Source organism: Anabrus simplex, chromosome 5 (genome assembly GCF_040414725.1).
Source record: "Anabrus simplex isolate iqAnaSimp1 chromosome 5, ASM4041472v1, whole genome shotgun sequence".
Lineage (NCBI taxonomy): Eukaryota > Metazoa > Arthropoda > Insecta > Orthoptera > Tettigoniidae > Anabrus > Anabrus simplex.
Window position 1 is genome coordinate 330,237,142 of NC_090269.1, and position 13,963 is coordinate 330,251,104.

Here is a 13,963-nt window from a genome sequence, read left to right on the forward strand (position 1 = left end):
AATAATAATAATAACAACAACATCAACAACCATAATAACTCGAGCTCGATACTTATATCAGTTACCCATGGGTGAGAGAACATTGTTTTCAAGTTATAACTATTATCGCACTTGTGTCAACCTCAGCTGGGATAATATCAGGCCCATTCACCTTCAGATTTTTCATTTTCTGGATGGCAATTTCCACTTCTGCTGCAATGGGTCAACTGTGCTAACCAGCAAGACAATACTCTCACAACAATTAACACTGTTCCGAACTTACGTCACTATTCTGCACACAGACAGTCTCCAAGGCAGTCTACAGTCCATGGTAATGTGGTAACGTGCACGTGACCACACACCCACCCCCCTCCAACAAACAATGATGATACTCTGACATCAGTGGGACAATGACGACAGCCAACACTGTTACCCCAGTCCAACTACCGAACTACAACACTCCTAAACAACAACTCCTTGTTCAGACTCCGGTGAGACACTTGCAACAGTCAGCACTTCTATCACCCCAGTCCGACAACTAAATTGCAACATAACTTTTACTGTTCGCGTCTAGCGTCCTTTTTATAGCTTGGGTGATGAGTACCAGAATATTTGCAATGTGGCTAGAGAGGCAAGTTTCTCGTTTCCCATTCCAGAAAGTGCACGGGGGAACCAGACAAAGGGAACAATACAGGAACAGGCTGGTCACGTTCTCAAGTTGGAAGATTCCAGCTGACTCACTAGTTCCTCCCAACAAAACCAATTCACATACTTGAGTTCAAACACAGCTACCACAACTTCCACAAAAGTCTCATTTAAACAACTCCACTCTACCATCAAGACTGCCTCTTTATATACATTGTCTGGCAAGACTTCTAGAAGAATGACACAACATATTTTCTCATAAATTCAAGAGATTCCAATACCCTAGTTGCAATGTAAAGAATTTTCTATAACTGTCTAGTCACAAAGATACATTATTCTGGATATTATAGTGTGTTGCAAAATTCCACATTGGATTATACATCATACATATACAGGTAATACACCTGATATTATTAATTATGTGTTCTTACATTAAATAAACTCATATTGATATATATACAGCAGATGTTTCATGACATAACCTCACAAATAATAGGATCGTGATTTATACCCACTAAAATCGGGACTAGTGAAAATGAAAGACTCCCTAGCCCTGGCAAACCTAATAGTGTCGGGGTCGGAAGAGAACAAGAGTTGACCAAGGTAGGTCGGATAGGATAGATGAAAGTGAGGAGACTGGCACAAGTAAGTGGAAGCAATGCCAGCACTCAGCTGAGGGCCCCGTGGTCGCCAACCCACGCTCCAAAGTTCAGAGCCTCTGGGGCCCCTTTTAGTCGCCTCTTACGACAGGCAGGGGATACCGTGGGTGTTATTCTACCGCCCCCACCCACAGGGGGATAGTAGTGTTTTGTTCCAGATGGCAGTTCATTAGTGTGTGTGGAAGACATAAATAATATTTGTAAATAAATAGTGTACACAAGTGACAGCATTTTGTGTGTCTCTTTCTGGATACATGAACTGGCGGCCGTGACTAGGACGTAAGAATAATTTTCAAGTGAATACGAGTGAAAGTGTGAATTAGAAAAAATGCAAGTGACACTAGAAAATACGTCCTGACGCAAATGCGATAAACGGATATAACTTGAAAACAGTATTCACTCACCCATGGGTAAATAATGCAAGAAGGAGCTTGAATTTATTATTATTAGTATTATTATTATTATTATTACTACTACTACTACTACTTGTATGTATGGCTATGAAGTGTTGCATCCAGTTAGTATTTGTATTATTATTATGATATGATCGCATTGTTTGAGAAGTTATATCATGACACATGTGCTGTACATAAATATTTATATGAGTTCAGTTAATGTAAATACCTGTAAATTAATATTATAATTTATTCTTACCTGTATACATATATTTTGTAATCCATAATTGTGAAACACACTGTAATTTCCAGAATGGTTTAGGTAGGCAAGAACGATGAAGAATATTCTGTACATTATAATCTATGTATTGGGCACATATATAAGGAGGTGATCCTGATGGTAACGAGGAATTATTGTGTAGGAGTTTCACTGGTGAACATGTGTTGATGATATGGGCAGTCGGTAGTCAACTGTTTCAACTATGTTTCAAGGTTGTAATCACCATGTGGAGCGATTGGACCTTTTCAGAGCTAGTCTAGCTTTAGGGTACATGCCAAAATCATGGTCTGAAGCTAAAGCAGTATTCATACCTAAGCCTGGAAGGACAAATTATGCCCAAGCCAAAACATACGGACCATTATGTTTAACCTCCTTCACACTGAAAGCAATGGAGAAAATTCTGGATAAATATATCAGAAGAACGGTGCAAATGAACTAAACGTTACATGAAAATCAGTTTGTATATAGACCTGGAAGATCCACTGAAGTAGCACTCCACCAGTTGGTTTGTAAACTAGAGGAAAGCCTAGAATATAAAGAAATTGCACTGGCGGCATTTCTAAATATAGAAGGAGCTTTCAGCAATACAACCTATGACTATGATCAAAGCAGTGGAAAAGAGCAAGGGGAGTAAAACAGTCGTCGAATGGATTAAATCTATGTTAGACGGAAGGAAGATAAAAGAAACCCTGTTTGAAGAAACGCTGACGGTTAGGGCCACCTGAGGCTGTGCTCAAGGAGGAGTTCTTTCACCTCTGCTGTGGAACCTCATGGTGAACAAAATCATAGCTATGCTCCACGAACAGGGTTTTTATACACAAGGATATGCAGATGATCTAGTGATTGTGGTACGAGGTAAGGTGATGAGTGTTATCCAGGACCTCATGCAAAGATCACTTAACCTTGTGGAGAACTGGTTTCGGGAAGAACAACTACCAGTCAACCCGAACAAGATAACTCTGGTCCCTTTCACAAGAAGGAGAAAATTAGAGGGAAAGAGATCACTGAAGCTCTTTGGTCAAGATATATATATACAGTGAAACTCGGTTAAGAAGTTCCCGCATAAGAAGTTTTCCCGCTTAAGAAGTGTGATATTCTTGGTCCCTTGATCAGTTGCATTAAGACATATGTATATTTTTCCCGTTTAAAGTGTTCTGTTGTAAATATATTTCCCGCTTAAACAGTTCAGATTTTAGAGCCCCTTGAGATAGAAAACGTCCGCTCAAAGCAGCCCGTGGTTAGAACCCTCCAGTCTCCGCGCAAGTTGCACCCTGTGTTAGAACGTGCGCTCGCTCGCGGTGTGCGTCTGGTGTCACGGAACATGTGCGGGCCTGCCACGGCCATATGACGTCACGCTATGACAACACGGACAGCAGATGCTCACTCTCGACTTGTGGAATCGAATCGAACCTATCAGTCAAAATTTCCACTCCACCGTTCCATCTAGCGGAATAAAATCGAACGGGATTCTACGTAAGAAACATAAAGTACGCAATGAATGATTTGATAAAACTTTAATGCAGTAATTTGCGGGCCGCGACAGGGTGAAGTCATTAATCGAGGTGGCCTAAACATTAATTAAAAACCGTAAAGTGCATTTGCCCACAACATTACTGTTACCCTACCACAAAACTGAATATTCTAACCTGTCTGATTTTTCATTCCCTTGCTTATTTCCTTCCAGGCATTCTGTCTTACGTTGTTGCAATAATACTTGTGGGCCTTGCCGTAGAGGAAATTACGTTTTTGAACTAAACTGATAAGATTTTCCGTGTCTATTATTAGTGAGGTGAATAAAAACAACTTCGCGACTCTATGCAGGAAACAGCCGATTTGCCAGCAGCCAGCTGATACACATGCCGCCAAACAGCCGACCGAAAGATCCCGATCGTTTACGAAGTTGAACGAATGTTGATATCCAACTGGGTGTTGAGGGAGGCACATACAGGCATTGCAATACCACGTGTTGGCATAAAATTGAAAGTTATTTTTAATTTTACCTTTATACGAGCTAAACATTGTATTATCGTGTCACTCGTAATTATTACATCGCATTATTAGAACGTAGCACAAGGATGAGGAGACATGAAATAAAATTCTCGCGGGGAAAGAAACTGTTTACGTTTAGACGTGCTATAGCGTTGCTACTGCACCTTTATCTCTCCCACGTAATACACCGGATATATTTCCATGCACTAATTTCTACCAACTTCGAACCTGTGTTTCTTTTCTTCATTACCTACAGCATGAAGAGGATTGAAGCGGGAAAATAAACTCAATACTGGCTTGGCCATGCGGTACTTGTGAAACAGCCAGAAACTACGCCCGTTGCCGTGACAACCAGTAGGAATGCAGGGGCGATTTAGGCCTAGGTTCTAAGAATCTCTTAAGAGTAAGTTGCTAGATTTCCCATTTGCTGCCGTTATCCTTGAAGCAGGTGTCAGGGGTGTGAGGAAGATAGAAAGCACATGCTAACAAACTAGTACACGTCTTGTCTTTGCTTCTTGTAAGCCTAAGCTACGGATTGCCGAGCATAGTGTAGCGTCGTAATTAGTATGAATAGGAGTAGGTGAAGTTAGTTGTACTTGTAATATCAACGTACAAGCTTTTTTTTTTTTTTAAAGTGAAAACGAGCGCAACTCAGAGGAAAGAGATCAAGCGAAAGGCACTAACAATAAAAGACAAAGTGGAGATTATAAGGAAAGTGGCGTCATCTACACTTTCTCGTGTTGCTTTGGCAAAGGAGCTGGGGGATGCCGCCGTCTACTTTGAACGTTATTATAGCGAAGAAAGAAGAGATCTCTGCTTCTGCAGGGAATACTTCAGCAAATTGTAAGGAAGTTAAATCTGAAAAGTACGATGAAATAGAACAAGTTCTGCTAATATGGTTTAAATAGCAGCGAAGTTTAAACATACCTTTCAGTGGGACTATTGTGCAGGAGAAAGCCTCATGCAAATTAAGGGTACCTTTTACCGCGTCGAGCGGGTGGCTGGAACGCTTTAAAAATCGAGCCGGCCCCGTGGTGTAGGGGTAGCGTGCCTGCCTCTTACACGGAGGCCCCGGGTTCGATTCCCGGCCAGGTCTGGGATTTTTACCTGGACCTGGTTCGAGGTCCACTCAGCCTACGTGATTAGAATTGAGAAACTATCTGACGGTGAGATAGCGGCCCCGGTCTAGAAAGCCAAGAATAACGGCCGAGAGGATTCGTCGTGCTGACCACACGACACCTCGTAATCTGCAGGCCTTCGGGCTGAGCAGCGGTCGCTTGGTAGGCCAAGGCCCTTCAAGGGCTGTAGTGCCATGGGGTTTTTGGTTTTCGCTTACAAAACAATTTGTTGCGAAGCAGAGAGTGTAAGTTTGGAGGGAAGGGAAGTGTGGAAGGACATGGTTCTGCCTGCTAAAATAATCAAACCTTGCAACGTTCTTATATAACTTAATATGTTCTCTTCTCTTATCAAATATATTTATAATATGGTATGTTCAATTATTTTACTTTATCTCTAAAAATATTGTCATGATAATCGAATTTTTATATTGTGGCTTTCTGTAAGCAGTTCTTATATCGGCCTATTTCGGTATTGTTCACAAACAAGGAAATCTGTTGGCTGTGTGTTTCACATGTATTTCAAAGTACAGAATAAGTTTTTGGGTATTACCCCTTTTAAGAAGTTTCCTGCTTAAGAAGTTTTTTTTTTTGCAGTCCCTTGAAAAACTTCTTAACAGAGTTTCACTGTATATATATATATATATATATATATATATATGGAAGAACAGGCACTGCAACTAGGTGTAGTGTTAGATAAAAATCTAACCTGGAATCCACATATAGAAAGGAACATAACTCGGGCCAAGAACTTGGTGCATGCATGTAAAAGAGCCATCGGGAAGACATGGGACCTAAGACCATCAATGGTAATGTGGATATACACAGTGATCATGAGACCGTTGATGGCCTACACTGCAATCATCTGGTGGCAGAAAGTAAGCCAAGGAAAAGTCAGCAGTAGATTGGATAGCCTACAGAGAATGGCATGCATAGCCATAACTGGGGCTATGAGAACTATGCCAACAGAAGCCTTGAATACTTTACTAGACCTCCCATCATTTTGCAATTTCATAAAAGGACAGCTTCTAGAACACTGTAAAATTAACAGAGTAATGACAGAGGAAGTTCTACACATGCCTTCTGATCATATGGTACCAAAGTACAACTATGAAAAAATGTCTGAGACCCAGGTAATAAAAAAAGAAGACTGGGATATCAACAAATGGAATACTGAAAAAGAAGATATAGTGAGGTGGACTGATGGCTCAGAGACTGTGGATGCTGCAGGAGGAGAGATCAAAAGGGGAAGACCTGAGAGATCAATCCAGATGAGCCTGGACAAACACACTACAGTCTTTCAAGCTGAAGTGATAGCTATCACAACATGTCTTGAAGAAAATCTGAAAATGAACTATAGGAATAAGAACATATTCATTTTTACGGACAGCCAAGCGGCCATTAAGGCACTAGAAGCAGTCTTGATAATATCCAGAATTGTCTAGGATTGCCATTCACTTCCCCTGAAGCTCTCATAGTACAACATTGTCAAAATAATATGGATACCAGGGCATGCAGGTATAGAAGGAAATGAAAAGGCAGATAAACTGGCCAGGAAAGGGGCAGAAGCATATTTTGTAGGCCCAGAACCTGAATGCGGGATTTCCTATGGACAAGCCCAACACTACATAAGAAAATGGGTTATGAATTTCATTATGGTCCCTATTGACAATTGATCATTATCAAAGGGTAGGAAGGGTACAAAAGAAACAAATGGTGAACTGGAAAAATACTCCAGGATGCAGGCTTGAAAAGGAACTGATAAAAGGACCAAACAAGAAACATACTAAAGAACTGTTGAAACTCAGCAGAGAAAATATAAGATGGTTAGTAGGACTGTTGACAGGACACTGCCATCTGAAAAGACACCTACATAGAATTGGAGTAATTAGAGACAATATATGCAGGAAATGCAATGAAGCAGAAGAATCAGCTGAACACATACTTTTCGAATGTGAGGTGCTGGGTAGAATCAGACTCTCCACTCTAGGACTACCAGGTGAAGAGAGAGAGAAATAATGATTTCTTACTGCCGCTCGTCGGAGGATTTCATTTTGAGAGTTCGCCTCAAAGTTGTTTTACAAACATATTTTCCAGTTTCACTTTCTTTTTTATTCTGATTTCCACTTACACTCTTATTACCACTGAAAATTATTCTCAAGTCCGGTCAAGGTCGCCAATTATCGTAATAATCAACCTACTAATCAAGCTTGATATTTTCACTATTTACCCATAGGTTTAGAGAACTGTTTACAAATTAGGCCAGAGAGGGTGCAACATCATACTGATAAGTGGGCTCGTATTGTCAAGTTCTTTGTAAATATGATTCAGTTTTGTAATCCTTGAAATAACATCACATACCCTCTCAACACATGGAGTTACATTTAGCTTCCTCCTTCCCTTCTGGATGTTTCAATTCTTTTGTCAGGCAGTGTAGTACACACCATCCCTGAATGTAACATCTGAATATCCCTCAGATAGAAATCTTGCCCTTTATCACCTTCCCTCAGTCAGCATGACTAAGAAATGAAAAAGAAAGTCTTCCTGGAATTGTAAGTGAAATAAATGATCCTATTTTAAAGGGAGCAAGTGGTTCTGAATAAAATAAATTTTAAACAGATATTATACAGTACCTCTTGTGTTGTTCTACGATCTGGAATCTTGGGTGGTTCGGGCTCTTCCTCAACGTCCGATCCTGTCAAATATCACACTACACTTATTTCTCAAGTATTATAACAATAACCGTCTTTCTAAACAATCACACACAAAACATTCCACAAAGAAAATATTACAACATCCAAAATCTTCTTCATACAATAACTTGAGATAAGATCAATTCATAATATAACTTCTCCACTTCATTAATAAATTGAATTTCTAAGATTAAAAGTAATAATGTTATGCTTTTATGTCTCTTTAATAGACTTCCTTTCATGTTCTTGGAGATACCAAAGTGCTTGAAATGTTTTTGATGTACTGTATTTATATTCAACTATTTTATAAGAACCGAACAAAGCAATAAAACAGTGAAAAGTCTCTGACTGGGAATGCTTAGCAGCAGCCTTTCAGACTCATTTTCAAAGATCTTTACCACTGAGATGGAATTTCAAAATTTCTCTCTATATAGTACAGTGGATATGGAAATGTAAATCCAGAAGGCGAGTTGTTGGTGGATTTTTGCATGAGGAATCAAATGATTGTTGGAAACACCTGGTTTAGGAAGAAGAACAGTCAGAAGATTACAATGTATGGCTGGGGAGACAAACGAACAAAGACCATGATTGATTATATAATCATTGAGAAAGAACACCGGAAGAACCTTGTAGATGTAACAGCCATTCCTGAAGAAGCCTTTGGTGGAGATCATAGAGTTGTGATAGGAAAATTGAAAGTTGGAAAGATTGAAAAACCCCAATTAAGAAGAGAGAAAAGAATTAAAGTATGGAAGTTGAAGAAGAAAAGCATACAAGAAGAATTTTAAAGGGAAATAATACCCTTGGTACCCAGGACAGAGGTGGGGAATGTTGAAGAGGAATGGAAAAGATTTAAGGAAGCACTGGTTGGATGTGCAGAAAAGGTGTGCGGTAGAACATCAGGAAATGTGAAAGACAAAGAAACACACTGGTGGAATGATAGGGTAAAGATTAAAGTGAAGGAAAAGAAAATGGCATGGAAAGCATGGAAAACATCTAAGACTGAAGAAAGTAGAAGAAAATATGTGGAGGCAAAGAATTTGGCCAAGAAAGTAGTGGAGGAAGAAAAGAGGAAAAGCTGGGCCTTATTCACACAGACATTGAGAGATGATACGCAGGGCAGCAAGAAATTACTGTATGGTATCTTAAGAAACAAAAAGAGAGATCAAGTAAACACCAGATTTGTGAAGGATGAAGGTGGCATAATATTAACAAAGCCAGAAGAAATAAGAAATAGATGGAGAGAGTATTTTCAGAAGCTGCTGAACATAAGAACGGATGACAGTCATTCAATGGACGACCAGGAAAGGCAATTAGTTGACGAAGAAATGGATAAAGAAATTACAATGAATGAAATTGAAATGGCAGTAAGAAAGATGAAGAATGGAAAAACTGTTGGAATAGATGAAATTTCAGTGGAGATGATAAAGGCAGCTGGAGCTGTAGGCCTGCAGTGGACATATCGGGTTCTCAGGAATGTCTGGGAGAATAAGGAGGTCCCTGAGGATTGGCAAAAAGGAATAATCATCCCAATTTACAAGAAAGGTGATAAAGTTCTGAAGAACTACAGGGGAATTACTCTAATATGCCATGTTGCTAAGATAATGGAAAGGATACTGGAAAGTAGAATAAGGTTGAGGGTTGAGAATCAGATACAGGAAAATCAGTTTGTTTCAGAAGTGGAAGGTCAACAATAGAACCCATTTTCATTAAGAGACAACTAATGGAAAAGCATTGGGAGTATGGGAATGATATGGTGATGACATTTATTGACAATGAAAAGGCATATGACAGTGTCCCCAGGACGAAAGTTTGGGACAGTCTGGTGCAAAAAGGAATTGGACAGGGATTAATAAAAATGATCATGGCATTGTATAAGGAATGTTGTAGTTGCGTGCAAACACAAGTTGGCAGGACAAGTTGGTTCAAAATAACTAGTGGGCTGAGACAGGGAAGTGTTCTGTCACCAATCCTGTTTACAATAGTAATGGATGACATCATGAGAACAGCAAAAGCAGCATATGGAGGAAGAGAAATGAACATGATGTTATTTGCAGATGATATTGTGATTTGGGGAGAAGACGACAGGAAGGTTCAAGAACAGTTGAATGTGGTGAATGGGAAGATCGAAGAATGTGGATTGAAAATAAGTGTAGAAAAGAGTAAAACTCTTGTTATGACTAGAGGGGAGAAAGAAGGGAAAGGTCAGATTAGACTTGCAGACAAGCCCCTGGAAGTAGTGGAAACGTTTAAATACCTGGGGAGTGAATTAATGGAGAATGCTCAACTGGATGCTGAGATTAGTAAAAGGATTCAAGCTGGAAGTTGTTTCTATCATAGTGTAAGAAACATGTTATGGGACAAAGATGTGCCAACGGAAGCAAAGGATACTATGTACAAGATGTATTACGTACCCATAACAACTTATGGAGCAGAAACTTGGACAATGACAAAGAAGGATGAGAGTCGAATACAGGCAGCCGAAATGAAGTTCTTGAGGAGTATGATACAGAAGAGTAGAAGAGACAAAATAAGGAATGAGAAAATCCAGGAAAAAATTGGAGTGGAAAAAACGAATGATAGAATAGAGAAGAGCTGACTAAGATGGTTTGGGCACATAAAGTGAATGAGCGACGAAAGAATGGCAAAAAAGGTGATGGAAATGCAAATCCAAGGAAGGAGAGGCCGTGGACGACCACGATTGAGATGGAAGGATACCATCCAACGCAGCATTATAGAAAGAAACCTGGACTGGGACACAGTGTTGGAGGAGGAGTGGTGGAAAGACCGAAGAAAGTGGAGAGGAACCATATTTGGCCGTATCCGGCTACAGCTGAATAAAGGGAAATGATGATGATGATGATGATGATGATGATGATGATGATGATGAAATGTTAAATATGACTAATACAGGGTTTCCCTGTAAATATGTATTATAAATTCGTATAAGCAAAAAACAACTCCTCAAAAGACCAGGAGGAAACAGGAGAATTTTGGGACCTATTGGACCAGACCATAGATAACATCCCCAAACACCATATAAAATTATTAATAGGCGACTTCAACGCTCAACTAGGCAGAGAAAGAAAATACCGTGACATCATCGGAAAATGGCCAGCACACAAGAAAACAAATAAAAATGGAGAGAGACTAGTTGACCTGTGTAGAAACCATAATTTAATCTCAAAATCTACATGTTTTAAGAGGAAACCTCAAAAACTCAAAACATGGAAACACCCTGACTACACTAAAGGAGAATGGCAACTGGACCACGTCTGCATGGACAAATACCACCACAAAGAGATCTATAACGTCAAAGTCCTCCGAGGAATAGACAGGTTCAGATCACTACGTAGTTAAAATTAAAATTAAACTCACTCCCCAGAGGAGACAACAAAAGCAAGCCCTTAAAACTAAAAGAAAAATAGACCCTACCCAGCTAATCAACAACAAAAATTACCAGAAAGCAACTGAAAAAATAAAAATCACAGACAAACTTGAAGACTTAGTACACAACCTTAAACAAATTGCAGAAGACCTAGCTCCAATTAAACCACGTAAAAAATACCAATGGTGGAACAGTGAATGTGATGAAACAGTGGAGAAAAGACATCAGGCATGGCTATTACATCAGTCCCAAAAGACAGAAATATCCTACCAAAAGCTAGTAAAACAGAGAAAAGAAACTACCCAAGTCTTAAGAAGAATAAAAAGACAACATCATAAGGACACCCTGCAGTTAATTGAAGAACAGTTCAGTAAAACTAAATCAAGGGACTACTACAAAACCTTCAGAAAGCAGCTCCAAAAATATGAACCCCCGACCCTACTGATGAAGGATGAAGATGGTAAGCTGGCCCATAACAATAAAGACAATGCAGAAATTCTGGCTAAACATTTCAACAAGCTTTTAAATTGTGAGGAACCTACAGAACTCCTTCATTTGGACACCAACACCCCGATAAAAACATCACCAGAAAACATCAATCCCCCCACAATAAAGGAAGTCTACCAAGCTCTGAATAAATTAAAAAACTACAAAGCGCCAGGAGAAGATCAGACCTTTGCGGAAATCTGGAAATATGCAGGAACCTCAGCAAAAGTTGCCCTCCATCAACAACTTGTCTCTATCTGGATTAAAGAAGAACTACCAGAACACTGGACAACAGCCCTCATTCATCCTCTGCACAAAAAAGGGGACAAAACCGACCCTAATAACTACAGGGGAATCTCTCTCCTAGACATAACATACAAAATATTTTCAATAATCATCCTTAATAGGATAAGTTTACAACTTGAGAAAGAACTAGGAGAATATCAAGGAGGTTTCAGACCCTGGAGGAGCTGTCCTGATCAGATCATGAGTCTTAAGTTGATAATGGACTATAACAGGAGAAGAAACAGAGATATGGTGATAACATTTGTAGATTTCAAGAAAGCTTATGATTGCATCCATAGAGAATCTCTGTTTAAAATTTTAAGACACCTTGGACTACACCCCAAATTAATAAACATGATAAAATTGACTCTCACCAATACCAAGTCAAAAGTGAAGTTTAGGGGTGAAACATCAGAGACATTTGAAATTAAAACTGGACTACGGCAGGGAGATGGGCTCTCACCACTATTATTTAACTGTGCTCTAGAAATGGTAATGAGGGAATGGTTTAGAAAATGTCCCCCCAAAATAAAGATTGGCCGAAAAATCAAAACAAATTGCCTGGGTTTTGCTGACGATTTAGCATTACTAGCAGTGGACATAAAAGAAGCAAAAACCCAGATATCAGAACTTCAAAACATTGCAAATAAAATTGGCCTCAAAATATCATTTGAAAAAAACAGAAATTATGCCCCAAAAACCAACACAGCTAAAAGAAGTCACCATAAATGGTAATAAAATCAAAATAGTAACTCAGTTTAAATATCTTGGAGAAGTAATAACACATAACTTAAATGAAAAAATCTCAATCCAAGTAAGAACAAATAGATTAGCTAAAGCACAAAAATTAACATGGGATATCTACAAAAAGAAATGTCTATCAATAAATACAAAAATAAAACACTACAACACAGTTATAAAACCGGAAGCTACATATGCAGCAGAAACACTCTTTTACCTGAATAAACAATCAAAGATTGACAGACTTCAGAAAATTGAAAGGAGGATTGGAAGAACCTGTATCAACAAAAAATATCAGAAAGATGGACAGTGGCGGTTAATACCTAACAAAGTCGTGTACAAAGAGCTAGAACCCATTACAGATACTATGCGTAAGAGGAGACTGGGATTCTTTGGACATATCATGAGGATGCAGGACTCGAGACTTCTGAAACAACTAGTACAACACAATCTCGTCTCAAAAAATACCACAACAGGATGTAAATGGATCAGAGAAGTAAGAGAGGATCTGAAGGAAATAGGCCTTACAACAGAAGACACCAAAAATAAGATAAAATTGAATACAAAACTCAAGAATACAAACCTCCGCTTTACCCTTACACAAAACAAACCAACACCACGCACATTTTCAACTGAGGAAAGGGCACGAAGATCGGAGCGTCTGAAGAAGTACTGGGAGGACCGCAAAGCCCGAACAATCCCTTCAAAGAGACCTGAACGACGGACTGACTAAAGTGAGTAATAATAATAATAACTTAAATGTTTCCACCTTTTCAATACAATATATTCACAAATTTACAAAATTATACGGTACCGGTACTAGTTTCGACCCATCTAGGGGTCATCATCAGCCGTATTGGAGCAAAGATCATTTGTGGCGAAATCCTAAGACAATATTATTTTAAAGAATAACAAGTGAAATGAGATGTTATGGTAATAGTTAATAATACAAGGAATATACATAATAAGAGGTTTTTAACAAAGAATAAAGTATAAATGGGGTGTTGTAAAAATTATAATCATGGAAATCAGTAAGTTCTTGTATTGAAATGAAATATGGCTTAGGAAGAGGGCTTAAGGTGGGGCTGAAGGGTGCGGGAGAAAGTGTAATTGTCTTGGAAAAGTACCTTTGATTAAATTTAGGATTGAGTTTAGGTTGGCTGCATTATTGTTTCTGAGGAAAGTGATAAATAGATCGAAGAGTATGTTGGGTTTCTCTGAGATTTCATTGAGATTGTGACTGGCATTAAAGTATTGGTCTAGGTGTATGTAGTAATTTTCCATTACGTTCAGTAAAGGGCCCTTGTT

The 13,963-nt window shown here is 39.0% G+C and overlaps 1 protein-coding gene across 4 annotated transcripts in view; it reads right to left on the minus strand.

Moving 5' to 3' along the window:
* The window catches only part of LOC136874066 (steroidogenic acute regulatory protein-like), a 158,812-nt gene that overhangs the window by 42,498 nt on the left and 102,351 nt on the right, over window positions 1-13,963 (minus strand). For all 4 annotated transcript variants that reach the window (XM_067147588.2, XM_067147586.2, XM_067147587.2 and 1 more), the window contains one exon: window positions 7,696-7,757. In XM_067147588.2, coding sequence (XP_067003689.2) covers window positions 7,696-7,757 — 62 coding nt within the window. The remainder of the gene's footprint in view (window positions 1-7,695; window positions 7,758-13,963) is intronic.